Source organism: Marmota marmota, unplaced genomic scaffold (assembly GCF_001458135.2).
Source record: "Marmota marmota marmota unplaced genomic scaffold, marMar, whole genome shotgun sequence".
NCBI classification, from domain to species: domain Eukaryota; kingdom Metazoa; phylum Chordata; class Mammalia; order Rodentia; family Sciuridae; genus Marmota; species Marmota marmota.
Genome location: NW_026000082.1, coordinates 23,791,952 through 23,817,285, shown reverse-complemented (window position 1 = coordinate 23,817,285; position 25,334 = coordinate 23,791,952). Strand labels below are relative to the sequence as shown.

Below are 25,334 nucleotides of genomic sequence, written 5' to 3'. Positions count from 1 at the left end.
TCAGGAGCATAAGAATGTTCTGAGAGAGAATCTGCTCCTTCACAAGTAGGGGGGAAAAAAAAAGTCAATGCATGTCAGTTGCTCTTCCATTTGAATCAGCATCCAGAGTATGAGTTAAGAGATAGTCACATTAGTTGTAGGTTCACCAGTGACATGGGCAGCATTGAATTGAAGCCAATTTAGTGGCCCTCAGTCTAACAGTAATGGAGGGGCTCCCCTCATCACAAGCTTCTTGTGAATCCTTACATGTGACTGGAAAGCTGGGATAGGATTATAGAGAACTGTGATGTTGCTGGCAGTAATGATCCAACCCCCCCCCACCCCACCCCCACCCGTACACATCACTACACATCTCTCAAGATCCACTTTTCTCACACTGACCCTTGGGATTTTAGGGTTTGGGGATAATGAAAAAGTAGTTTATTTAGCTGGGCACAGTGGTGCATGCCTTTAATAATCTCAGTGACTTGGGAGGCTGAGGCAGGAGAATCAAAAGTTTGAAGTTAATTCAGCAACTTAGCAAGGCCCTAAACAATTTAGCGAGATCTGTCTCAAAATTAAAAAATGAAAAGGACTGAGAATGTAGCTCAGTGGTGAAGCACCACTGGTTCAATCTGTGGAACCAAAATCATCATCATCATCATCATCATCCCTGGTACCCAAATAATAATAGTAATAGTAATAATAATAACCAAAATAATAATAATAATAATAATAATAATTAAGAATAATAAGAAGAAATTGCTCACAAAAGAAAAGGTTCAAGCAGAGTCTTAAAGCAAAGCATTTTGTAAATTTTTTGCCTCATTTTACGTGTCTACTAGGTGGAAATGACATGATCTCTTTATCTGTGACCCTTTCTTTAGTTACTTTTGATTGAACAATAGAAATGATCATCCTTCACCTTCTTTCTGGCATTTCTGGGTAGAATCATCATCTTGTGTGATGTGTCACACAAGAAGGAAGAACAGGGATTGATTTCTATGATAAAACATTTTTTAAAAAGTGTCTTCAGAGGCTGGGCACGGTGGCACACACCTGTAATCCCAGAGGCTCAGGAGGGTTAGGCAGGAGGATTGAGAGTTCAAAGCCAGCCTCAGCAAAAGCAAGGTGCTAAGCAACTCAGTGAGACCCTATCTCTAAATAAAATACAAAAAATAGGGCTGGGGAGGTGGCTCAGTGGTCGAGTGTCTCTAAGTTCAATCCCTGGTACCAAAAATAAATAAATAAACATATATAAAATCTCTTCAAAATTGAACTCTAATCCAGCTTCCTTTTCCTATTGTTCCACTATGCATTCATTCGGGTCATGAGTCTCAAACTTCAGTAGTCCATGTTTTTTAAAGAGTCATAGTCTCTTTACTTCTATGCTTGCTATTCTGTCTGAATAACATTCTCAGCATTTTGCAGATACAGTTCTCATATCTCCCTCCTGTGAAACATTGTCCAACATTCTTCCTCCCTCCAGCTGGTTTACATTGTAGCTGGTTATTTCCTTCTTGGTACTCCTGAGGGAATTTACATCCTCTCCACTAACAGAAGATAGGATTATAATGTTTTTGTGTGACTGTCTCTAATAAATGGCAAGCTTTTCCAAGTTGGCATAGGTTTGCATCATTCCATGGTAGTAGATATGATGCATTCACTATTAATTTGGTTTCATGAATGAGTAAATGAAAGAGGAGGAGAAAAAATAAGAATATAAAGAATATGTTCTGCCGTCTTACTATTTGGTGAAATTTTAATAAACTGGATCCCTAAGCTTCTCCTACTCCAAGATTAGTTTTAGTAGAGATTTCATGGAAAACGTTGATACCTAATTTGGAAAAGGAGAAAATGAAAAATTAGTATTTGACAGAGCTGAGTGCTAGCCAAGAAGCTTGTTGGGTTTGCATAGAGAAATTAGATCTTGGTGTAATTAGATATCTTGGTGTACATTTTATCCTAATAGTTGTTCTTCCTTCTGTAATCATAAAATGGATTCTGAGAAGCCTGTTGATGTTTTTCCAGAATGCCTTTTTTGCATATATCTTAAAAAAAAAAAAAGTTCACTTGTGCTTGTTAATTTCATCACAACTCAAAAGAATAGCTTCTTTTTCCATAATGTAACAATGCAGATTCCCAGGTGATCATGTTGGGTTTGATGAGTCACATTTCAGAGTCACATTTCAGATCACTTACAGAATCAATCATTTGACCCCTAATCCCAGCAGAGATTTTGCTTATTTTATTCTAGGCCTTTGGACCTTTCTCTTCAATCCAGCTCTGAAACTCAAAATTTATTTTTATTTCTAGAATTGCATCTATCATTGGATATATATTTAAACACCAGTAGTTTTAAAATAAAACAACAACAAAAAGAACTTAAATTGTACCTAATTGAATAGTGCTGGTCAAAAAGCTCTTTTCTTAAATTTCGGCAGTGAAATTGTGTGTGTCCCCCATCTCCAGGGATGTTTATTAAGAAAAATCAGCGTGGTTGCTAAGAGGCAGTTGGTAAATTTACCCTCACACTTTTTCCATAACTTTCCACCCACACCCTGAAATAAATTTTAGAGACAAAGTCTCCTTTGCTGCTATGATGAGAAAGGAGCCTCTTTTTGATTTTGTTAATGCAGAGGTCAGAAAGGGCCAGTATTGTACTAGCTGAAAAGAACCATGGATCACTGTGGTCAGGTGTTTCTGGCTTTGGCCCTTTCCCTTATAGTCCCTGAACAGAAGGAAGAATTGACAGTTTAGAGGAATGCTCCCTGAGGCAGAAATCTGTTTTAATCCACGTATAGCAGACCACTAAACTTTCTTGGGAAAAAAAGGCATTTATAATGCACCTTTGTATTGCACTGAGATATAGAACCTGATATTGGTTGGGGCTGCCTTTTATATGGGCACTGTTAAAGGCCATTATAAGTTTTCCCTCAAACCCTGTAATTGTTTGAAGTTCTGTGTGGGTTAAATAAAGAAGATTTTTTTTTTTTCTGTAGTTTGTACTTTTTTCATTTCATTTGTCCCTCTCCCCTGCCATATTTTCTGAAGGAAGAGTCTAAACTAGTCAGTATTTGCTACTTCCTAAGATGCTCTGCCACCTTATTGATTGTCCCCACCTCTTACATATCTCTTGTTGCTCATTTCAGAAAGATTTCCGAGTACAGGAACTCCCACTGGCTCGTATTAAGAAGATTATGAAACTGGATGAAGATGTGAAGGTGAGTTCACATTTATTTTTATTATTCATTCTGAAGCCAAAATGATGGATAGGATATTGCTCATTTCTCTAGAGCTCAGAGTTTAATTTAAAAAGGAAAATATTGTTATTGTCTGTTGCTTTTTGGTTTTATTTGGTTTCTCTCTAAAACTAAATGAACTGAAATTGAACAGTTTTAATTATTATATGCAGCTGCTCTGAAAATTGGGGATCTCTTGTTTTTTTAGAGTATCGAGAAGATGCTGGGTGTTTGGTTTTTATATCAGGTGGCATTGCCTAGTTCGTTTTACTGTGCAGTGTAAATGACTTGTATCATGGCCATGCAGGGTGGCACATAACTTGTAATCTCAGCTGCTTGGGAGACCAATGCAAGAGGATCTCAAATTTGAGGTCAGCCTCAGCAATGTAGTGAGACCCTGTTTGAAAATAAAAATAAAAAGGGCTCAGGATGTAGTTCAGTGGTAGAGGACCCTGGGTTCAATCCCCAGTACAGCAAAAACAAAGAACAGCATGTATTGTCAAATCAACAGGACAGTACCATCATCTTAGCATCTTTTGTTGTTGTAGTACTAGGGATTGAACCCAGGGGCACTTTACCACTGAGCTACATCCCCAGCCCTTTTAATTTTTTATTTTGAAACAGGGTCTCACCAAGTTGTTGAGGCTGGCCTTGAACTTTTGATCCTTCTACCTCAGCCTCCTGAGTCACTAAGATTAGAAGTGTGCATCACCGTGCCTGCTCATTTGGCAGCTTATTGCAGTCTCTGGCTAGTTAATCAGAGCTCTAAGAAATTTCTGATGTTGACATTGAACCTGTTCTAACCTTTTAACCTGTGAGTTTGTTTTATATGAGTGAATATTTGTGAGAAGGTTTCCTTAAGACTGGCCATTTCTATATTCCTATGAGGCCACCTCCCATTACAACTCTTAGGGAAAGAACAGCTCTGCGTCTACCTCATTACCACTTGGAATTAATGGTCTCTTGCATTTAAACAGAAAGCTAACAGTCCATAGCAATTTCCCCTTTTATTAGAGTTCTTCTTCCTCACAGCAACCTTGTGAGATTTGACAGGATAAGAATGTTTCATTCCATTTTACAGATATGAAAGTAGACACAAAGCTGAAGTAATTTGCCCAGCATGATAGAGCCAAGATTCCAGTTCTCATCTCCTGCTTCTTTAACTCTGGAGCTCTTTGTGTGACTCTTCCCTGCACAGAACACTCCATCAGGAATTTAGAGACTTGTTTAATTAAACTTGAACTTGGAAGACAGACACATTGAGGCACCTTCATTGCTTGAGCTCTTACTACATACCAAGCCCTGTGCTAGGTACATATATCATCTCATTTGATTCTCATAATAACACTGGAAGGTTATTCTCTTTTTCATTTTGAGAAAAACAAAGCCCAGAAACATGAGAAGTCTGAGATTTTACCTATAACCATTGGCTCTTGAGTTTATTATCTTTCCCCACATTGTCTCTCCTTAGATTAGAACCTAAATCCTACCACTTACTGACTCTGTGGCTATGGTCAAGTCTCTTCCCATTCCCTAACCCCTTATTTCTTTGAAGAGCTATTAAGAAGGTAAGAAAGCACCTTGCTTAGGGCCTATAAGTATTCTTCGTCCCTCTTCCCTTCTCCCTGTTACCTGCTTTGTTCCTATTCATGGATTTATTTTACCTTAGAATCTTCTGAGGCTACCACCTACTTATTTTTTTTTAACTCTTACCTCATGTAAGCCATGAGGCAAGAGAATGGTTTAAATGATTTGCTGATGATTGACAGGGAGGGCCTACGTCTGTTGCAGATGATCAGTGCAGAAGCCCCTGTGCTCTTTGCCAAGGCAGCCCAGATTTTTATCACAGAACTGACTCTTCGAGCCTGGATCCATACAGAGGATAACAAGCGCCGCACCCTTCAGGTAATATAGCAGGCTTACATTGGGAAAAAAAGCTGCCTTTGCCTACTTCTCTTGCATGGCTTTGGACCAAAAATTGTTCTTCTTTGGCCTTGTCAGGCATCTTCCTCTGCACTGGGACCCAGGCATACCTTACAGCTGTGGTGATACTGTTTCCTTACCAAGATTCTTAATTTCCGAATCTTGCATGATTTTCACAGCTATTGACTGAACTCTTCACTTGGTGAGCCCTCATCTAAACAGAGGCTCAAGTTATAGGATATTTATCTGTTTCCAGATGTAAAAAACTTTTGATTGAGAGCATTGAGAGATTCCAGGAAGGGACAATCTCAGGAAGAATTCGTAGTCTCACTGACTTCATTAGCTTTTTTTGTTCCTTGTCTGTCTTCCTGGAAATCCTTTTGTTTTCATTTTATTTTTCTTTTAATACAGTAGTCAGCATTCTTATGGTATGTAAAACCCTTGGTGATTGGCTCTGTAAACCCTCTCTTATAATCCAGGTCCCAATTCTGGGAGAAAAAGTTTCCCAAATATAAGAGGAAGGGTTTAACAGATACAAAACTGTGACAGTATTTTAATAATAATGCCAAGAAAGCAAAGTCTGTTTTTTCCTCATTTCCCTTTGACTACCAAATTGAAAATACGTGTGTTTGTTTATTTATTCTACAAATTATGGGTGTTTACTGAACACCCATCATGTGCCAGGCACTGTGTAGGCTATGAAGATTAACAGTACACAAAATAGACAAATTTCTACCATGTGAATCCTACATTCTAGTGCAGCCAGATATTGTGGCATAGAGTTAAGATTTGTTTACTTTATGAAAAATTTAAAGCAAAAGAACAACATAGGGGAAATATATTGAACTCTGATGCATGTGAAAATTGCAAAACAACAACCACAAAAAATTGCCCTGAAAAAAGTCTGGATCTAGAGGGATGCTATAAAAGCTACTACTTTCAAGGTCAGTTCTGATTAATGTGCAAAACCCTCAATTCCTTTGAAAAAGAAGATAGCCAAATGACCAATAAGCCTATGAAAAGATGGTGCAACATGATTAATAGTAGGGTATATACAAATTTAAATCACAATAAGATGCTAGTTTATACCCATCAGAATGACTAAAATAAAAAAATTTGACAGTACCAAGTATTGGTGAAGTGTGATATCTGAAACTTACATGTTGCTGATCAGAATGTAAAGTGATGTAATCACTTTGAAAAAGCTATTTAGCACGTCCGACAAACCTATCTCTACTCTGACTACCATTCTACTCGTATGTGGACATTCCTGTGTAGAAATATTTATAACAATCATTTATACTAGCCCAAAACTGGAAGCAACTTGGGTATCCATTAGTTTTTGTATTATTAATAAATTCTAATATATCCACAAAAGGAATTACTATTCAGCAATAAAAAGAAATAAAACTTTATTCCATGTAGCAAGGATGAATCTCAAAAACATGTTAAGCAAAAGAAATCAGGAATAATTTATACTTGTAGAAATCGGAGTTGTGGTTGCCTCGGGTTTAGGGGCTACAGGGAAAAGGTGAGATTGGCTGAAAAAGATTAGAAGGGAACTTTCTATATTTTTATCTGTATTGTCTACCTGGGTTTACATTTCTGTATTTTATTGAAGATGAGTAGTAATGAATGTTGTTATTGAAAAAAGATAAAATATGGGAAGCTGGGCATGGTGGCACATGCTTATAATTCTAGCAATTTGGAAGGCTGAGACAGGAGGATTACAAGTTCTAGACCAGCCTCCACAAATTAGTGAGGCCCTCAAAAACTTAGTGAGACCCTGTCTCAAAATAAAAATGACTGAGAATACAGCTCAGTGGTATAACTCGCCTAGGTTCAATCCTCAGTACCATTCCTCCCCCCTAAAAAAGGGGCAAAATTTAAATTTTAGAAAGATAAATTTAGATATATCTGTTTTCAAAAAACTCCAGACCATTTTGGTGTATGTTTAGAGGTGATTATTGTCTCCTTTACCCCCTTTATTCCATCCATAGACGAGCCATTTAGATAGTTTGAGTAGGTATCATCATCAAGAATGTGACACTACAGTGTACTTACCTTAAATGAGTCCTGGTAGTCTTTAAGATATGCCCTACTTCATTTGGGAGGTTTTATTATCAAGCTGGTTGTTGGCCAGGAGGGTGCACTGGAGTTTTGCATTTCAGTGGCTTGGGGCCATCATAGATACCAGAGAAGGAAAAACCAGAAAATTTCCATCCCCTATTTGTCTGATGAGTCACCTTGCTTAAGGTGTGGTATGTAAGAAGTTGCTACGGATTTCTGTTAGTGTGTTGATATTTTAATATGAAGAATTTCAAACATAAGCAAAGTTTACAGTGAACATCTGTTTATTTACCACAAGATTCATTTTACTCTACTTGTTTTATCCCCATATCTAAACTATACATCCATCAAGTCATCTATTTTTAGGAAACTTTTTAAATTGACTTTCCCCTAAATACTTCAGTTTCATTAGAGCTCAGTGTTTTTTCTCATTGCTTTTCTTTTGCTTTAAATGTCTCAGTAGAGTAAACAAATCTTATATACATAAAATGTGTTGGGTTTCAATAAAAATTTTCTAATTTTATTATTTAAAGGAAGGGAGTGTCATGCTTGGAGAGGAAACCTTATCAGAACAAACCTTGGTTTTGTATTTTTAGTCCAGTAACTCCTGTGTTCTCTTCCTATGCTGCTACTATTGTAGTGATTTCAGCCTTCAATATTCATGTTACAGTAAACCAGATTCAAACCAAGAATTTATCACTGCAGCTTAGAAGTCCACAATAAAAATCATAGTTTTAGAGGGTCCAGCATACATAGATCTAGTGATAAGATTATAACTACTTGTGAACCAAAGACAAAATATTACTTAGGGCCTAAAAATGATTGAATAATAAGCTGACCTTGATAACCACAGAATAATCAAAGACTTTCTGGTTAAGATTGCTGGATTTGTCTATGGTTAGCTGGAGGATATTTTGATAGTTGCATGTAGGGCCCTAGGATGAGATAAAGCAGGAAGACTAGCGATTGGAGGTAGAGATACCCATTTTAGAGCATAAGCTAGGTGTATCTCTTTCTTTTTTGATTTCTGTCTTAACAAGTCTGATGATTTGAAGTTCTTAAGTTTGACTGTGCTTATTTCAGTTATAGATGTGGCCAGGGATATTTAGTTTGACTTAAAAGTCATCTATCTTAATTGGAGGTTAAGATGAACTAATTTATCCCCAGGCCAAGTTTTCACTTTGCTTTTCTTTGTTACAGAGGAATGATATCGCCATGGCAATTACAAAATTTGATCAGTTTGACTTTCTCATCGATATTGTTCCAAGAGATGAACTGAAACCTCCAAAGCGTCAGGTGAGCTGGGGAAGGTGTAGCTATGCTGCTGACTACAGAGCCTTGCCATACTGCTGTCAGACATGCCTCTTCTCTTTGCACAAGGCATTTGCTCTTCCTTTTGTTCTTCTTCTTTAGTCTAGATCCATCCTTAACATCTTTGCTACTCATTTATAGATACTTTTAACTCAGTACCTCTGAAGTAGTATTTCAGTGAAAATAGATGAAATTAAATTCAATGAAAAATAAAGATGTTAGTTACAAACAGTAGACTGAAGTGCATTTCAAGGTACCCTGAGGAAGTCTTATCAGAATTCTTAATCTGAGATGGGAGAATATTCCCAGCAAGTTAATTTCAGATTTTCAGAAACTGCTTCTGTATGTAAACAGTGGTATTTGGGACAGGTGGGTTTTCTTTTCTCTTACTCTATATTGTGGCTCTTCGTAGTATCCTGGCTGCACATTAGAACACATTTTGGCGTTTAAGAAATACCATTGCCCAGGTTTTACCCCCATAGGCTGAATTAGAATCTGTGATGCTGGCACCCAGGCATAGTACCTTTTAAAGCTTTCCAGGTGATTTTTAATGTGCAACCAGATTTGAGCACCACTACTGTACGAATGTGTCTGCCCGCCCCTTTCTTCTGTCTGCCCCTTTCCAAAGGTCATACCAGTTTTTTTTTTTGTTGTTTTTTTTCAAAGCACTTGGATGCATGTAGCTCTTAATTGCAGTTGTAATAGACCCCTGTTCTGTGAGACTCATTGTTCTAGGCACACAGTTTGCATGACTCATTAAGTATAATAGAAATGTTTGGGAAATAGTGGCCGAGTCTTAGGAACAAAGCTATACCTTGTTCTACTGGCTTTGTTTTGTTAATAAATTTTAAAGGTTTTTAATGAGTTATTTCATAGAAATAATAGAACAACTGTTTCTATTATCCTTAGAAGCAGTTGTTTGGTGACAGCCACTCTCCCTGTGTTGGCCTATGGGCATTCAAAGTGTAGGACAAGTGGGCATCCTAGTCAGCCTTAATTCTGACCTTGCACAGGGACCTTTGGGTTAGCAAGCCCTGTGTTGCTTCCTTACTGGAGCAGAGTGTGCTTCACTGCGACTGTTTTTTTCTGGGCAGTCTTTGCTACTGTAAACATCCTTGACTGGAAGCTGTAAGTTGTTCAGAGGAGCTTTCAGTCGGATGTTTACAGCGGCAGGCTGCCACGGTCGTCTCCAGCTGCGCATCGGGAGACATTGCAGGTTTGTGCCCCCAGACTTGATTCCTCCTCTTGGGGTGCTTCCCTACTCTCTGAGAAGTCACTATAAGGACTCAGATCACTTCTCTTCCTTAGATCAAACAGTACATACCACACACCTGCTTTCCTTGTCGGAATTTTTTCTTCCGTGTCCATCCTAAGCCCCCTTTAAAAACAAGGTGGTGAGCTTGCTGATGAAATTAAACTTTGCTCACTCTCATTGTGCTAACTCCTTGTTCTTTGTGGGCTGCCTGCTGAATGAACTGGCTGGATAAAAGGGTCTTGTCCTATCTCTTCCTCCAAAGTGCTTCTGGTTCTCTCAGGGTGTCAGAATGCTCTGATCTCTCCTTTAAAAGTGTCTAGCTGAAACAGCTCCTTGCTCCCTAGATTTAGTTCTTTGTAGGTGTTTGAGCTATTGATTGGCATCCTATTTGGGACAGCTGCTGCCTGGCCTTTGAAAGGTTGAGATTGCTGAAAGCTGGCCTGAAATTCCAAGATAGCATTTTTAATCCTCTATGGACATGAAGTTTTCCCAAGCTCCAAATTGTCTGGCACCTCCTGAAGTCCTTTAAAAGCGCCTACTCTCCAAAACTCACCCTTTCTGAAGGAGGCAGCAGTTCACTCTTGCTATAAGCAAATGTACTTTTTTCCTAGTTTGGGACTGGCTGCACAACACTGTAGTGATGGCCTTAAGATGTGATACTGCTCATTCTCTGGCATTATTTGTCAGTCTTAGCTTCTGAATAGATTCCAAGAACAACCCCTCTAGTTGAAATAGCCACTGCCAAAGTTGAGCAAGTTCCCTATTCTGGATTGATCCAATCATTCAGGGATTGTATTAGCACTAGTCAGAATATTGAATTGTGGAACTAAGGCCTGTTTCTTCTCAGAGATGCTTAGGAGTCTCACCTTTTTTATAGTGAAGCAAGTAAAGACTGAAAATAGAAAGTAATTCAGGCCTGACTTCTGCCCCACTAAGCTATGGGTTGAAAGTTCTTCCCTTTTGAAATGTCATTATCTTTTTACCCATTTCTTTAAATCAAGCATAATCATTCTCTTGCTAGCTTATCTCCATTGGCAGAATAATGAGTCTTCATAATGCAAAAGAACCTTATGTATGCTTCCTTCCATCCCAGTGATTTGAGAACAGTCATGCCTTGTCCTGACAACACAAACCTAAGTGCCTCTGCTTGATAACTCATTTCAATGTCCTAGCTTAGTTCATTAACCATCCTAGAGGATGAGTAGGAAGCATAGGAGAGACTCTTTACCTGTTCAAATAGGTTTTCACAAAGGGCATTTTGGCTTCTGGGAGGGATACTTAAAGAGCTTGCTTTTGGGGGAAAAAGACCATATTTAGTGTTAAATCATCTGTAATCAGGGACAGCTGAAGAGAGTCATAGGTCAGGGCTAGGAAGTGCCAGTGTCTCTGTGTTGCCTGATTTCCTACAAGCTGGTTCTGGGGCTCTTAGTCCTCTATACCTTCTCATCACCCAAGAACTTTTCAAAGTTAGGTCTAGACTTCAGTAATTTGTGTTTTTTGTAAAATAGGAAGGGAGACCTCTTTAGAAAAATAAATACATTAAACCTACCTCAGCAGCTTTGAAAAGAGCAGTTGGCCTCAGTTTCATGGCTTTAATTGGTATCAACATTTTATCTGTGCCACAGCCAAAACCTAATTGCCAGGCTAACCTTTGTTTATAATGGTGAGAAGTCAAGAGTTGGAATGGATCTGGTATTGTCACTGTCAAGTTTTTCTGGAAATCGAAACCTAGTGAAAATAAAAGGAGATCTCCTTTATTTTCTCCCTCAGTATGATTATGTGAGGGTTAAAACTGTGTGGGTCTAAAACAGAATATATTAACTTAGAAGGTCAGTTTATGTTTAAGGACTTGCTTATGCACCCATAATGTTACAGGTTTCTCCCTAGCCTAGGTGGATGACTATCAGAGAATCTATTATCCAGAGCCCCAAGTTTCTTAAAGGCTGGATGTCAGCAGTCCTAATTCCATTATCTGGGTCCCCAGGTATTAGGAAAGCAAAACAATACCCACCTCTATAATACAGGGTATGCCAGCTTTCTCCACACACTATGGCCACAGACTCCTAAAGGTAGCAAACGAAAGCTTACAGACTTTTCTGTTGGTAACAGCTATTGGGTTCAAGAAAATCTGTCATACCACCAACTTGAAAAAGTACTTTCCTGCCTCTGTTTGCTTGTCTATGTAAATCTACTCATTATTCAACCAGGACTTACTGAGCACCTACATGGGAAATGGTAGGGATAGTGGGGAGCAAGAGAGGGAGAGAGTGGGAAACAAATGTTTTCCCTTTTAGGACTTAGATTCTAGCCAACAGGCAGTTAATTTGACATACAGATACAAAAATGTGTAATACAGACAGTAACATGGAAGCATAGTTCGGGGTACCTAAATTACTGAGGGAATCGGGTCAATACTAATTTTGTAAATGTCACACTGGGGAGCTTTGAGGCATCCACAGGGTCTCTATACCTTGAAGAAGTATTTTTTCTAAAAACCTAGCAAACTTGGCTCAGAATAAGGAAATGAGTAAATTTAGTTGATATTTTTACTCAGCCAGGCCACGTGGTTGTATGTTGTTGTTGTTTTGTTGTCCCAGGCAGGGATACTATGTGTCACAGGTCACTCCGGATCAGACGCCGATCTCTGTGTGGTCAGGGGCTGACCAAACCCCGACCCTCTGGGCTGTAACCATGTCGTAGTGTGTGTAAACATCCTACACTCTCAGCTGTGAGCTCAAGTTGGCTGGGAGAAGGTTGTTTACTCCTTCTGCCATGGAAAACGTCAGCTGAAGAAGGAACAGTGTCTTCATTCTGCAAATCAAACAGGATGCGACCTCCCTAGTCAGCCAAGGCAGCACCCCAGCGGAGAGCTGTCCATCAGGCCCCCTGGGTTGCGCTTCTATGGCTAAGTACAACCAGAACCAGATATGACACTGGATAGACATGTCCTCAGTAACCACAGAACTTTCAATGTCTGTGAAAACCTGGGCACTTGCCTACTAGTGCGCTTGAATCTGACATTTGATTCTGAAATTCTAGCCCAGAAAAAGCTCTGTTTCCCTTTACCTTGCCCAGTCCCTCTTGAGCGGGTGGGAGCAAAGTAAGAAGAATGCTGTCTGGTTGGGAGATTGAGGACCAGCCTAAGTGGCAGGATGTTTAGTTAGTGTCTTCCCCAGCACTGGCAATTAGCACTGTTCTCAGATCACAGGCCTTGCCAGCACTTACTGACAAGCACTGCTGGGGTGTGATTTTTAGTTACGGTAATTATTTGCCCGTTTGCAACTCATCACACATTGGGTGATTACTCAGTACCTCAGAAAATTGGCTGTATGTTTTGTGAAGCCTATAGAATCTGTTATTTTTAGTTTGATTTAGCACAACTGGTCTCTTCGAATTCCACTTTCCTTTGGCTTCAAATGTGGAGAGCTCAGCATTCAGGAGGCAACTGCACACAGCCTCTTTGGGGAAGAATGGAAATTCACTGTGGCGGTTGCTGAGTCGGTTCTTTTCCTCTTACCTGCCTGTCCTTCCACCCCACAGGAGGAGGTGCGCCAGTCTGTGACTCCTGCCGAGCCTGTCCAGTACTACTTCACGCTGGCTCAGCAGCCCACTGCCGTCCAAGTCCAGGGGCAGCAGCAAGGCCAGCAGACCACCAGCTCCACGACCACCATCCAGCCTGGGCAAATCATCATTGCACAGCCTCAGCAGGGCCAGGTCTGTGAACTGCTGAGGGCATCCACCCAGCAAGATGGTGCCTCATAGGTGTGGATGGGGAAAGCTCATCAAGGGCAGAGAGGCAGCCAAATCATTACAAAGCTGGATTTGCAGTCTGAAAACCTGAGCATTGCCCCAGATTCAGTGATGAAAGCAACATGTTACCCTAATCTCTCTTGACCCTGTTTTTCCTCTAGATTATATGAAGAAAATACATTGTATAAGATATTCTCCAGAATTCCTATGAACATAGAAATTTTAGAAAGAAAAAAATTTTCTCTAACATGCCCATAAAGAGCAGTATGATCTTTAGTAAAAGGGCTTTTCAGTGGACTCCATTTCTCTTTCCCTCTATATTTGTGTCAGGTAACCTTCTCTTTTTACAGTAGTAATCAGAAGATTCTTTCTCTTCCCCAAAGTACTGTTGAGAGAAGTACCATCCATTGGGAGTCTTAAGAGGTTATAGAGGGCTGGAGCTATAGCTCAGTGGCAGAGTGCCTGCTTCACACGTGTGAGGCACTGGGTTCAATCCTCAGCACCACATAAAAATAAATAGAGATATTGTGTCCAACTACAATTAAAAAAAAATTTTTTTTTTAAAAAAAAGAGGCTATAGAGGACCCAATACTGTTAGCTTCGCATTCAAATTCTGTCAGTCATTATTTATTTGTCTAACATTGAGCATCCTCCAAGAACAAAGTCCTATGCTAGATATTGAGAATAAAAGCATGAATAAAATAGTCCTGATTATCCAGAAATTTAAAATATAGTTGGGGATTCAAGTATTAAAAGGTTATGACCACCATGTGGGACGTGTAAGACATTTCTTAGAATTGTGTAGAGTGTTATGGGAGCACATCAAAAGGAGTGTCTGTGAAAGATGTGAGGAGATGTGAGGTTAGAGATGGTTCCTAAAGGGAACACTATGAGTCTTAGAGGAAACACTAGAAGTTAAACAAGCAGGAAAGGATGGTATGGTCAGTAAGGGCAAGTACAGGCAAAGGCTTAGAGGCGAGAAGCAGTACAAGGCGAGAAGCAGTACAAGGAATGGTGAGAAAGTGTCATCAGCATAGGGGACCTTTGAGGCAAGTCCAGGGAACACACCCTGGATAGTCTTGTGTTTTCTAGTAAGGAGCTGGGTTTGCCTAGAAGGAAAAAAAAATTGAGACGGAAGTGGATTTAAATATGAATTATGATTTTAAGATTAATTCCCTGCTCATTTATTTATCCATAGAACAAAAATTTATTGAGTGCTTATTCTTTGTCAGACACTGTGTTAGGCATGAGGAGCTCAAAGATGATCTCAGCCCATTCCCTGCCTCAAGGCATTCAGTGCCCCATGATGCCTAAGGGACTTTCTTTGGCTCATGCTCATGCCTCTGCAGTGGGAAGAGCTTTATCTGCCAAAGGCTTTATCCTTTTACAGAGTGAACTTCAAGGGAGTGTGCCAAAGGTTGGCCCAGATTGGCTGATCATCCTTAGAAGCTCATGGCTGTTGTGTACTGACAGCAGGGCATAACCATACGTGATTTGGCAGCTGCCATGCTAACACAAACCCTCATTTTCCTGAAATAATTTAGAAATACCTTGGAAATCCTCTTGGGCATATTAAGTTGATACAGTACAGTGATGAGTTGGCAGCAGTCTGGAACTGATAAGGCTTGTGAAGGTGATGAAGTTGGTCCCTCCCAGCTGTTACTTTGCTGTCCTGCTGCTTCAGGGTGGTCCCATGTGGGTCTTTCCTCCCTAGATCTATAGTGATGTCTGTTTCAAGTTGAGTACAAATAAGAGTTGCAAGACAAAATGTTAGAGCAAAGTTGGGAGAAATATGTATTTTTTTGTGAAGTGAATTCTCTCTCTTTTTTTTTTTTTTTTTGGTTATTGGGAATTTCTGGAGGTTAGGGGATAGGAAGAGTTGAAATTTGTGAAACGAGGATGAAAAAGATACTTTCTCTTGTCCTAGCCCATCATAGGTATCTTTACTGAGAACTGTCATCTTTCTTTCCTACCCTCTTCCAGTTTATAGTAATTTCTTCTTACCTGGTAATACTTGAGTCTCATTAATAGTTCACAGGAAATATCCCCTTCCTTTGTACCTTTAAATGCATAGTTATAATCTCATGTGGACTTCTTCAGTCAGAATCAAGAACATCAAAATAGCAGTTGAAGCCCAAGACCCTTTGAGATCCAGAGATGTCTTGACATGATTTTTAATTCAGAGCAGGGAGAGGCCATGTCCAAATAGGATGGACCTGGGGATGTTAAGAGTGGGAGTCCAGTTGTAGTTTAAAGAGCTCCACTCACCTCCCACCAGAGGAACCAGATATGGTGGGCTCGTTTCTCTGGGTAATCTGTGAAAGTCACCTCAGGAGCTAAAGTTTTGAGAGTTGAACGAATGAATGACTATTTTGACAAATAGTAAATTTTTATCTCTCACAAAAGAGTTAAGTTTCATTAGAGTACAAGCCACTAAATGCAAGAGACACAAAATCTGCCACGTTATATATATTAGACAGAAATGTCTTAAATCTGAGATTGCCATTTCTAGAAAATTAAAAGCTATTGCTTTACTAAATTTTAGTAATAAGGGTAGGATCAGTTAAGAGTCAGTTCTTGACAGCATCTTGTATCCTACCAGTAGTCACCTTTTCCATGGGAAGCTATGGTGGTTGAGAGCAGTCATCTGGCTAGTATGGGCAGGAGTCCCTGTGCTTCTTGAATCGGGGAGAAAGCCATTCTGCACTAGGCCCAGCCTCAAGGATGAGCCCAGGTGCTTTATTTTCCTTTCCTTGTTTTGTATGCCTTAGAAAGAACCCGGGACCCTAACTCAGTAAAAATTTATATGGACCCCGCTTTCTATTTCATTTTGCCCTCCATATTCATCTGCTGTGGGCTTGACTTTGGCCATTTCTCAGGTGAACTATCATGATTGCTTTTGATTTTTTTCTGTGCCATATGTGCCTTAACATCATTGAAGGGACTGTGACTAGTGGCCGCATTTGAAGCATGGAGGCCCAAGCAGATATTCTGTATTGTGAACCTAAAAGTCATTGTGGCTTTCTCAGCTTTAATTTCTGATAGTAGCTTTTTTAGCAGTGCCCCAGACCCAAAGGACTCTGTAGGTTGAGTGTTATTATTGGTGTTAAGATGAGTTTAGTCATTAATGGAGACCCGTGGTCATTCTAAACTTTGTTTTGACTCTTCCTTTTAGACCACACCAGTGACAATGCAAGTTGGAGAAGGTCAGCAGGTACAGATTGTCCAGGCGCAACCTCAGGGTCAAGCCCAGCAGGCTCAGAGTGGCACTGGTCAGACCATGCAGGTGATGCAGCAGATCATCACTAACACAGGAGAGATCCAGCAGATCCCGGTAAGCCTGCCCCTAGATTGCATGGCTCTGTTCTCAGCTTATGATGGGAAATACTTCAAGATTTTATGTATCATATACTTGAAATTTTGGGTATGTGCTTTTGTTGTTGTTGTTTTTATACTGAGGACTTTACCCAGGGTTGCTTTACTACTGAACTATATTCCCAGTCTTTTTTATTTTCTGAGACAGGGTCTTGCTAAGTTGCTGAGGATCTTGCTAAATTACTAAGGCTGGCTCAATCCTGTAATTCTCCTGCCTCAGCCTCCCAAGTTGCTGGGATTACAGGTATAAGCCACAGCACCTAGCTGTGCTTTGTTTTTAACCTGTTTCCATTATACCCTGTGCCCCCACCCCAGTGTGCTTCACTGTGTTTACTTTTCATTTTGCATTAATTGATTCATGGAGTGGCTCCTCTCAATTTCTGCTCACTCCACTTATACAGAGAAATGATTATAGCTGCTACCCGATGCTAAGGCCCAAAATCCTTGTGAGACAGTCCTAACCTTTGATTAGCAGAGAATAAGAGGGAGGTGTATAGGGAAGGCCATAAATAACACTTGTTGCATATTCATGAGTCAGTTCCCAGTGGAGCCTGCAGCAAAGTATATTTTTGGCTTTCATTTAACTTACCCATTCCTTTACTGTAGGCTGTAGCTTCCTGTGTGCCTTGAGGGATTTCATAGATTTGTTGCTTTTTTACTTACATTTGTTTCTTTGTTTAAAAAAAAAAAATAGGGGTGTGTGTATGTGTGTGTGTGTGCGCGCGCGCTTGTGTTTATGTATATATATCATTGCCTTAACATTTGTAAACTATGTATTGGTCAATTTGCCACCAAAAACTGGAAATTGAGTGGCAGAGAGCAGTGCTTTTTAAATTTTATTTTAATAATTAACTAATTTTGTAATACTGTGGCTTGAACCCAGGGGTGCTCTGCATCAGAGCTACATCCCTAGCCTCCTTTTTATTTTGAAACAGAGCCTCACCAAGTTGCCAAGATTGACTTTGAACTTGGGATCCCCTCCTTCAGCCTCTGGTGTAGCTGGCAGTACAGGCATGAGCCACTGTGCCTGGCTTTAGTGTAGTCATTTATGAAATGTAGGCCGATAGAAACTAACTTTGACTTGGTTGGCTACCTCCTCTTTGAAAAAAGCTCAAAAAGTATCCTTAGCTTAGTTTTAGGAACTTCTTACGTTTCAGAGTAATAAACCAAGAGAAAGCTTAGGAAAGTGGTGTGTGTATGTCTGTCTCTGTCAGTCACACAAACACACATCATCAATTCCAGGTGACTGGGCTCTCTCTACCTTTCTTCAACCAACCCCAAGACCTCGATATTAGTAGTTAGCTTGCTTTCTTTCTCTCTTTCTTTCTTTCTTTCTTTTCCTTCCCTCCCCCTCCCCTTTCTTTCTTTCCCAAAATAAGGTCATTTAAGCCAAAGATGAGATCTCACTTTGCAGTAATTTTAACCCTCTGCAGCACAAAGCTTCTGCCCAGATTTGTTATAAAATCTACCACCTCATCTTCACTGATATAGACATCTTCTCAGGAACCTGCATTTCCAGACTTTTCAGGCCATTCAGCAGAGTGCTTGTAATTTAAGTCATGACTTTGGGATGGAAACTTTACTTCTCTTTTTTTTTTTTTTGGTGGTACTGGGAATTGAATCCAGGGCCTTGTACATACAAGGCAAACACTCTACCAACTGAGCCTTATGCCAAGCCCCCTTTACTTCTCTTTTGAAAGCCCAAGGTTTAGGCTTATTTGCCCTGTAATTAAGTTAAAAAAAAAAAGAAGGAGAAGAAAGAAAAAGAAAACCTGTGAGGAGCATCTGACCCACCCTATCTTAGAGGACTAAGGGGCAGAGCATCACCAGGGGTTTTAACCCTAAGAAAAAACTGCCTCACTGTCTTCAAACTGCTTGGAATCATTTGGCTTACAGCTTTTGGAATTTCTGCAAAGGCCCCTTCCTAGCAAGAAAATTTAAAATCCCTGTGGCTGTCCAGACACCTGCCTCCACTTCTGGGACAAGGCTTTAGCTTTTCATAAGATTTGGTGTGAAGCTAGGCCTGGCACCAGAGATTCCCAGCAGCTCCTCTTGACATGGTCTCAGGAAAGAAATGACTGTGGGTCACAATATTCTTGTCCTATTTTCCTTTGAAACAGATTCTTTTTTTTAAAATATTTATTTTTTAGTTTTTTTAAGTGGACATAATATCTTTATTTTGTTTTTATGTGGTCCTGAGAATTAAACTCAGTGCCTCATGCATGCTAGGTGAGCGCGCTACCGCTTGAGCCACATCCCCAGCCCTAAAACAGATTCTTAATGGGTACCTCAGGCAGATAGTTCTGAAATGGTCAGCCAAGCACTGTAACTACTGAGTTAGTTTTTCTGGGTGTTTGAAACTTTTGAGGCTGGAAGTTTCAGAGAACTATTTGATTTAACACTGCATGCAGTAGTGCTGCTGCATCCCATCAGCTTTTGCCTCAGGGAAGTAAGATTCCTGCAGTGAAGTTAGCTTTTGGAGGCCAGAAGGAAGTGTGCTCCAGGACAAAGAGGCATGAAGTGCCCATCAGCCTGAAAAGGCTCCTTCCAAAAGCAGAGACAGACTAGGCAGCTAGGAAGGTAGTTTTGGGGCCCACAGATAGAGATAGACCAAATCTGCCTGTGCTCCCAGAAACATTTCAGCTTTGAGCCACGGGTGTGAACATCTGCTGTCCTCTGCTGAGCCTTGGTCTTCCCTTCATCCTGGCTCTAAGCGCTAATACTTTCATGGCACACTGGAGCGTTAAGAGCCTGAGTTAAAGCTTTTAGCACACAATTAAATGCAGCCTGTGGTATTATTGTATTATCTGAGATTTAATTGTAAGCATGAGAGACTCTTAAGGGCACTTTTGTAGCTTTGTTTTCCCATGATGGGGTTTTCTGTGAGAGGTTTATTGATTTTGCTTCCCCTTGGGAGGTGTTTGGCCAGAAGCTAGTGCTGAACACCCAGGATCCTCAGAGTCCCACAGACCCCCATTGATCATGGCTTTTGGGAACAGAGGTAATAAAGCAGGATAGCTTTTTCCTCACAAGATGTGTAACATGGAGTTGGGCAGTACTAGAGCTGTAACACAGGATGACAGCCATATCTTTGGGCTCCTAGCAGACAGTGGAAGTCTTCACAGTATTGGGAGGTGTGGAGATGGAGGGCAAAGAAATCCACACTTACTACAGCCATTCTGACAATGTTAGACAGATTTTAAGATTGATTGCTTGTATAAATTTTGATCATATAGCCATGAGCCAGCAGTTCTCTTGCAACCATGCTGTTCTCCCATACTCGACAGGATTTACATACCTTCTTTTGTATTCTGTTACTTGTGGGGAGGGGGTGTTATCATTTTGCTTGTTTTGATCTGTTTAAAGAGTCTTTTGTTTCACGGCAGCTTTCTTTGGAAGACTAGGGGGCAATACCCATCTCTGATCATGGGAAGTTTGCCTATAGAGATGGCACTCATACAAACTGGTCTGTTTATCTCTGCCCCTGACCCAGGTGCAGCTGAATGCTGGTCAACTGCAGTATATCCGCTTAGCCCAGCCTGTATCAGGCACTCAAGTCGTGCAGGGACAGATCCAAACACTTGCCACCAATGCCCAACAGGTATGTACCCCAGAGATGGAGGGCTTGAGTTGGAGACTAGCAGCAGCTCTCTGGCTTCTGGCTAGAAAGGAGCCCTCAGCATACAATTCTCACTACTTTTAGGAAGACACCTCTCCCACTCCCCCAGCCCCCAAAAAAGTCTCTTCTGCCCAAGGGACTGATGAGGGTAACTGGAAGATTGAATTCAAAGGGTGTCACTTACATCTTGTTCTTGAGGGGCAAAGGAATGTCGGGAAGAACAAGTCAGGAGGATACCTGAAAGAAGCCTAGTAAGTGCATGTGCAGGTCAGGCTGGAGGAAGCCTAGTCACTGGTCTGTTTCCATCTTTAAATCTGAATGGCTGTTGTGTTCTGGCACATCCTCTGCCCTCTGGAAAGCTTCTTAGAGTTTACCCCACCTCTGAATGTATCCTCAGCCAGAAGACTTACCCTCTGTCTCCTCCCTTACCCTATGATACCAAAGGCTGTTAGTCAAAGAGCCAAGGGGGCAGCCCCCCTGGCCTTGGGTTGAGGGTCGTGGGCATCATTTGCAGAGGATGGGGGACACTGTTCAAGGGGAGTCATTGTTAATGGATTCTTTGCCTCAGACCCAAAAAAAGCAGCAATCGTTTAAGAGCTGGACCTGTCTGGCCCAGTTGCATTTTTGGTGATGCATCTATTGACAGTAGTGACAGAGCTGAGTTTGTAGAGCAGGTCTCCAAAGATCTCATTTGAGAAAATGTGAGGAATGAGCCAAAGCAAGGCTTCTCAGTTCCATACAGTCTCTGGGATCATAAAAAGACCTTTTCCTTACCTACTTCCTGCACATCCATGAACCATGCGGGGCTTTTCCATGGTATTCTTGGAATTCATACTTGCATCTCAATATTGGTCACACCTTTGGGTCCCAAAATCTTATGAAATGAGAAGAGTTATTGGTTCCTTAGAGGTCAGTTTGGGATATAGAACTATAGTCAGAAAATGGGGAGAGTTGGCCAAAGAAGGGAGGATGCAAGAAGAGGGGTACCTGAGGGCAGTTAAAAATCTCCATAACAGCATGTAATTGTGATAAGCTGACATCAGTAGGTGCTCAATAAATGTTTGTTGCATGAATGCCAAGTAAATAATATGTATACATGATTTAAAGGTAAATGAAATTTCCTTCCCAGCTGCTCTATATTGTCAGTCCTACTGGCCATAGGTCAGTTAACCTTTTTTTTATATTTAAGTTTTAGGTGGACACAATATCTTTATTTTACATTTATGTGGTGCTAAGGATCGAACCCAGTGCCTCATGAATACTAGGCAAGCACTCTACCACCGAGCCACAACCCCAGCCCCATCAGTTAACCTTTTTATGAGGAGATTTATCCATTTGTTTCAGATTCAATTATTTATTCTGCAGAAATTTCTTTAATTTTTACACTGGCGATATAAAGAGTTCAACAGCTCTTGCTTTTGAGTAGCTTATAGATCTGCAGGAGAAGGAAAAATAGTAAGGAATTTTTATGAGGCCTTTTATCACCTGTCCCCTTTCTTGTTCTTCATAGTCCCCTGGGTAGGCTGCAGAGGTTGTTTTTGTCTGTTGTGAGAACATTCAAGAGGACCAGTCTTAACTTGCAGTTTGACTATGATGAGTCCAGGAGATGGTACACAGAGACCATTGCTCACCCTATGTTCCATAGACATACACACATGCATAGGCTCTGGTCTTCTATTTAATTTACCAAGCTGTTCCCAGTAGTGTGTGATACGGTTCCACGTGCCAGTAAATTTATTTTAAAATCCCCACATAAGATTTTAAGTGCATGTGATAAATGTTTTTCTTGCTGCACCCCTTGTTTCTCCCCTCTCCTCCTTCTCTCCCTTGACTGCACATTACCTCACTCAGAAAAAGCACTTCATAGGCTTTTCATGAGGACCACCAGGGCCAAGGCCACTACTTACCAAGGTGTTTCATACTCCACTCAGATAAATCTGGGTCATAGGTTGGTTTGGAGCCCATGTTCCAAGGATGAAAGGGACCACTCACCACTTTGCCCAAACATTTTGCCCTCACTGGCTGATAGATGGACTCTTAGGGTTTCTGCCCCATACTATAAATGTTATTCCCTCTCATGATAAAACCACAGAGCTAGGTGTTCTCCTTGAGCCTCAGACTTTAAAGTGAGGGGATAGTTGCAAGATATGGACATTAAGGGATAAGAGCCTGATAGTTGTGTCTTACATGCTCCATTGTTCTTCATGTACCTGTGTGGTGCCAACTCTGGATAGCTAGGTGATTGGGAGGGACTCTTGCCCTCATCAAGCATCCTTTTTATGCAGGCCTCGTTCTGGGCACACTTTGTAGGCGTTGTTCCTGATCTTCGTGGTGGTGGGCTGACATGCAGCTTATTTGCCTACTCTACCATCTTGCTTTCCACAGATCACACAGACAGAGGTCCAGCAAGGACAACAGCAGTTCAGCCAGTTTACAGATGGACAGGTAGGGTACCCAACCTGGGCAGGTCAAAGGGCAAGGAGTGGGGGGGGGCGGGCGGGGGGCGAGTTGTGGGTGGTCTGTGGGTTTGGATGGTTAGAGTTATTGGCCTATTCTCTGCTAACAACGAGGGGACAGAAATTGTTAAAACAAGTGAAATCTTTAAATCAGGCATGTATCCTTTATATTTGTAGGCATGTGGGAGCTAGAACCACTCTTAGACACTGTATAGCCCAAATGGCCATTTTACAGAGGAATAAACTCAGCCCTAGGGATGGGAAGTGCTTTATCCAACTGTTGGTTGTAGGGTAGAATTCAATCTTCTGTTTCCCACTCTAGGACTGTTTTTGTCCTAAGTCCTTATTCTTTTTAATAGCACATGAGTTCAGCTCATGTGACCTCTTGAGCTCTCTTGATGCCAGGATTTAGTGATTATAAACATGTACAAGGAAGAGCCTTCCTTTTTTCCCCTGCTCTCCCCTCACCAAGTGCTCCCAAAGACCACAGAGTACGTATGTGATAGGATGACGTGTCCAAACTTGTACTGTCCATTGGCCAAGAGAGAGAAGAGCTGGCATCAAAACTCACCACTGACTTCTGCAAGTACCAGATGCTAGACCCTTAGGCCAGGGTTCCTATGGGTAGGGGTCTTAGTTTTGGGTTTTTTCAGGGCCCTAAGAAACCAGAGACCAGTAGGTCCTAACCTTACTAGCGACTGCATGAGCATTTTTTCTAACCCTCATGGGGCTTGTCTAATTGCAGGCCACCTCCTTTGCAGGACCCATGTAAGAAATGCAGGTTCAGTGTAGCTTCAGCCTGAGCCAGGTATTCTGAGGAAAGGAGAAGCAGGGGTATCCTGCTGCCCCTTTCAGTGAGGATTGCAAAGGGGGAAATGCTGACTTCCAAGCTGCTGGTACAGTGGTCGATTGCTTGTGTTTGTCACAGAGGAACAGCGTGCAGCAAGCCCAAGGCTCTGAGCTAACGGGAGAGGCAGAGCCCAGAGAAGTGAAAGCCACAGGAAATGCAACTCCCTGCACCTCTTCCCTGCCCACCACACACACTCCCTCCCACCAGGCTGATGCCTCCTGTGTCTGCTGCTCCCTGCCCCAGCAGAGCGCCACACCTGCTCCTCCCTCTGATGCCTTGCAGTGGGTGGTGGTTGAGGTTTCTGGGGCCCCCAACCAGCTCGAGGCCCATAGGGAGCTGCATGCCCCTCTCCCAGGGGTGACCTCACTCTCTCCTCTCCACCCCTCGCAGCAGCTCTACCAGATCCAGCAAGTCACCATGCCTGCGGGCCAGGACCTCGCCCAGCCCATGTTCATCCAGTCAGCCAACCAGCCCTCGGATGGGCAGGCCCCCCAGGTGACCGGCGACTGAGGGCCTGAGCTGGCAAGGCCAAGGATACCCAACACAATTTTTGCCATACAGCCCCAGGCGATGGGCGCAGCCTCCCTCCCCAGAGGACCCTGCCGACCTCAGCGCCTCCTGCAGGCTAGGACATTGGTGCACTACACCCCACGCCTGTGGGCCGAGATTTTCCAACAAAAAGATGCAATATTTTTTATTTCCTTTTTTTTCCACTTTTTTTCTCCAAGAAATCAATATTTCAATGTCAAGCTGTGTGTCCAATGTTAAATAACATATTTATGGCATTTTCTTGAAGTGTGTGGTTGAAGAAATATTTCTCCTTTGGTTTTTCTTGTTCTGCTTCTCACCGCCACTTGTTTTAGGAGATCTTCCTAGGGGTGCAGAGGATATCCTGATTCTTGGAACAGCTGCTGTCCCAAGATTTGCCACCTTGTTCTGTGTTCAGACAGGGTCAGGTGAATGTGTGCAGCTTCTTTTCTCTCATGCTCTTCTCCCCATCCCCATCTCCATTTTCACCCGGAGCTCTATGTTTGTATCCAGAGGCCACAGGAAACATTCCTTGCATTTTGGAGATGAACTCATTCCCCACGGAGAGCAATGGTTTATTCCTACACCTTTCTCTCCTGGGAACCCAAGGAGACTAGAATTTCGTGTATGTGCTGCCCTCCTCCTTTATTTTATTTTTTTAAATGCATTAAAAAAAATTGTGCTAGTCTCCTTTGCTGCATGGACTTCAAAACTGCATGAAATGCAATAAATCTCATTTTAGATACTTTAGAGTCAGTTTCTGTGTCTGGGGACATTAATGGGGCCACTTTGCTTGGGAAAGGTTTGTTTGCCCTTGGGTATTTGGAAAGAAGGGGCACCCTTGTGAGAAGGGGGCATATCTGAGCCAAACTGAGGTCCCCAGTTTTACAAGTGAGCTTCACCAAAACACATTTGTTGCTCAGAAAGACCTGCCCAGCTGACCTAACTGGACTGTCAAACAGAGAACTATAGCCCG

General features: G+C 41.5%; 1 protein-coding gene across 8 annotated transcripts in view; it reads left to right on the top strand.

Annotated features, from left to right (window-relative positions):
* Positions 1 to 25,103, top strand: part of Nfyc (nuclear transcription factor Y subunit gamma) — a 62,603-nt gene extending 37,500 nt beyond the window's left edge. For 7 of the 8 annotated variants that reach the window (XM_015485193.2, XM_048815660.1, XM_015485196.2 and 4 more), the window contains exons 3-10: positions 3,132 to 3,203; positions 5,013 to 5,126; positions 8,415 to 8,510; positions 13,321 to 13,494; positions 16,706 to 16,864; positions 20,399 to 20,506; positions 22,910 to 22,969; positions 23,909 to 25,103. In XM_015485193.2, the coding sequence (XP_015340679.2) occupies positions 3,132 to 3,203; positions 5,013 to 5,126; positions 8,415 to 8,510; positions 13,321 to 13,494; positions 16,706 to 16,864; positions 20,399 to 20,506; positions 22,910 to 22,969; positions 23,909 to 24,340 (1,215 nt within the window). In that variant the 3' untranslated portion in view covers positions 24,341 to 25,103. The remainder of the gene's footprint in view (positions 1 to 3,131; positions 3,204 to 5,012; positions 5,127 to 8,414; positions 8,511 to 13,320; positions 13,495 to 16,705; positions 16,865 to 20,398; positions 20,507 to 22,909; positions 22,970 to 23,908) is intronic. The other variant, XM_048815661.1, reaches the window with a different exon arrangement.
* Positions 25,104 to 25,334: the final 231 nt, after the last annotated feature.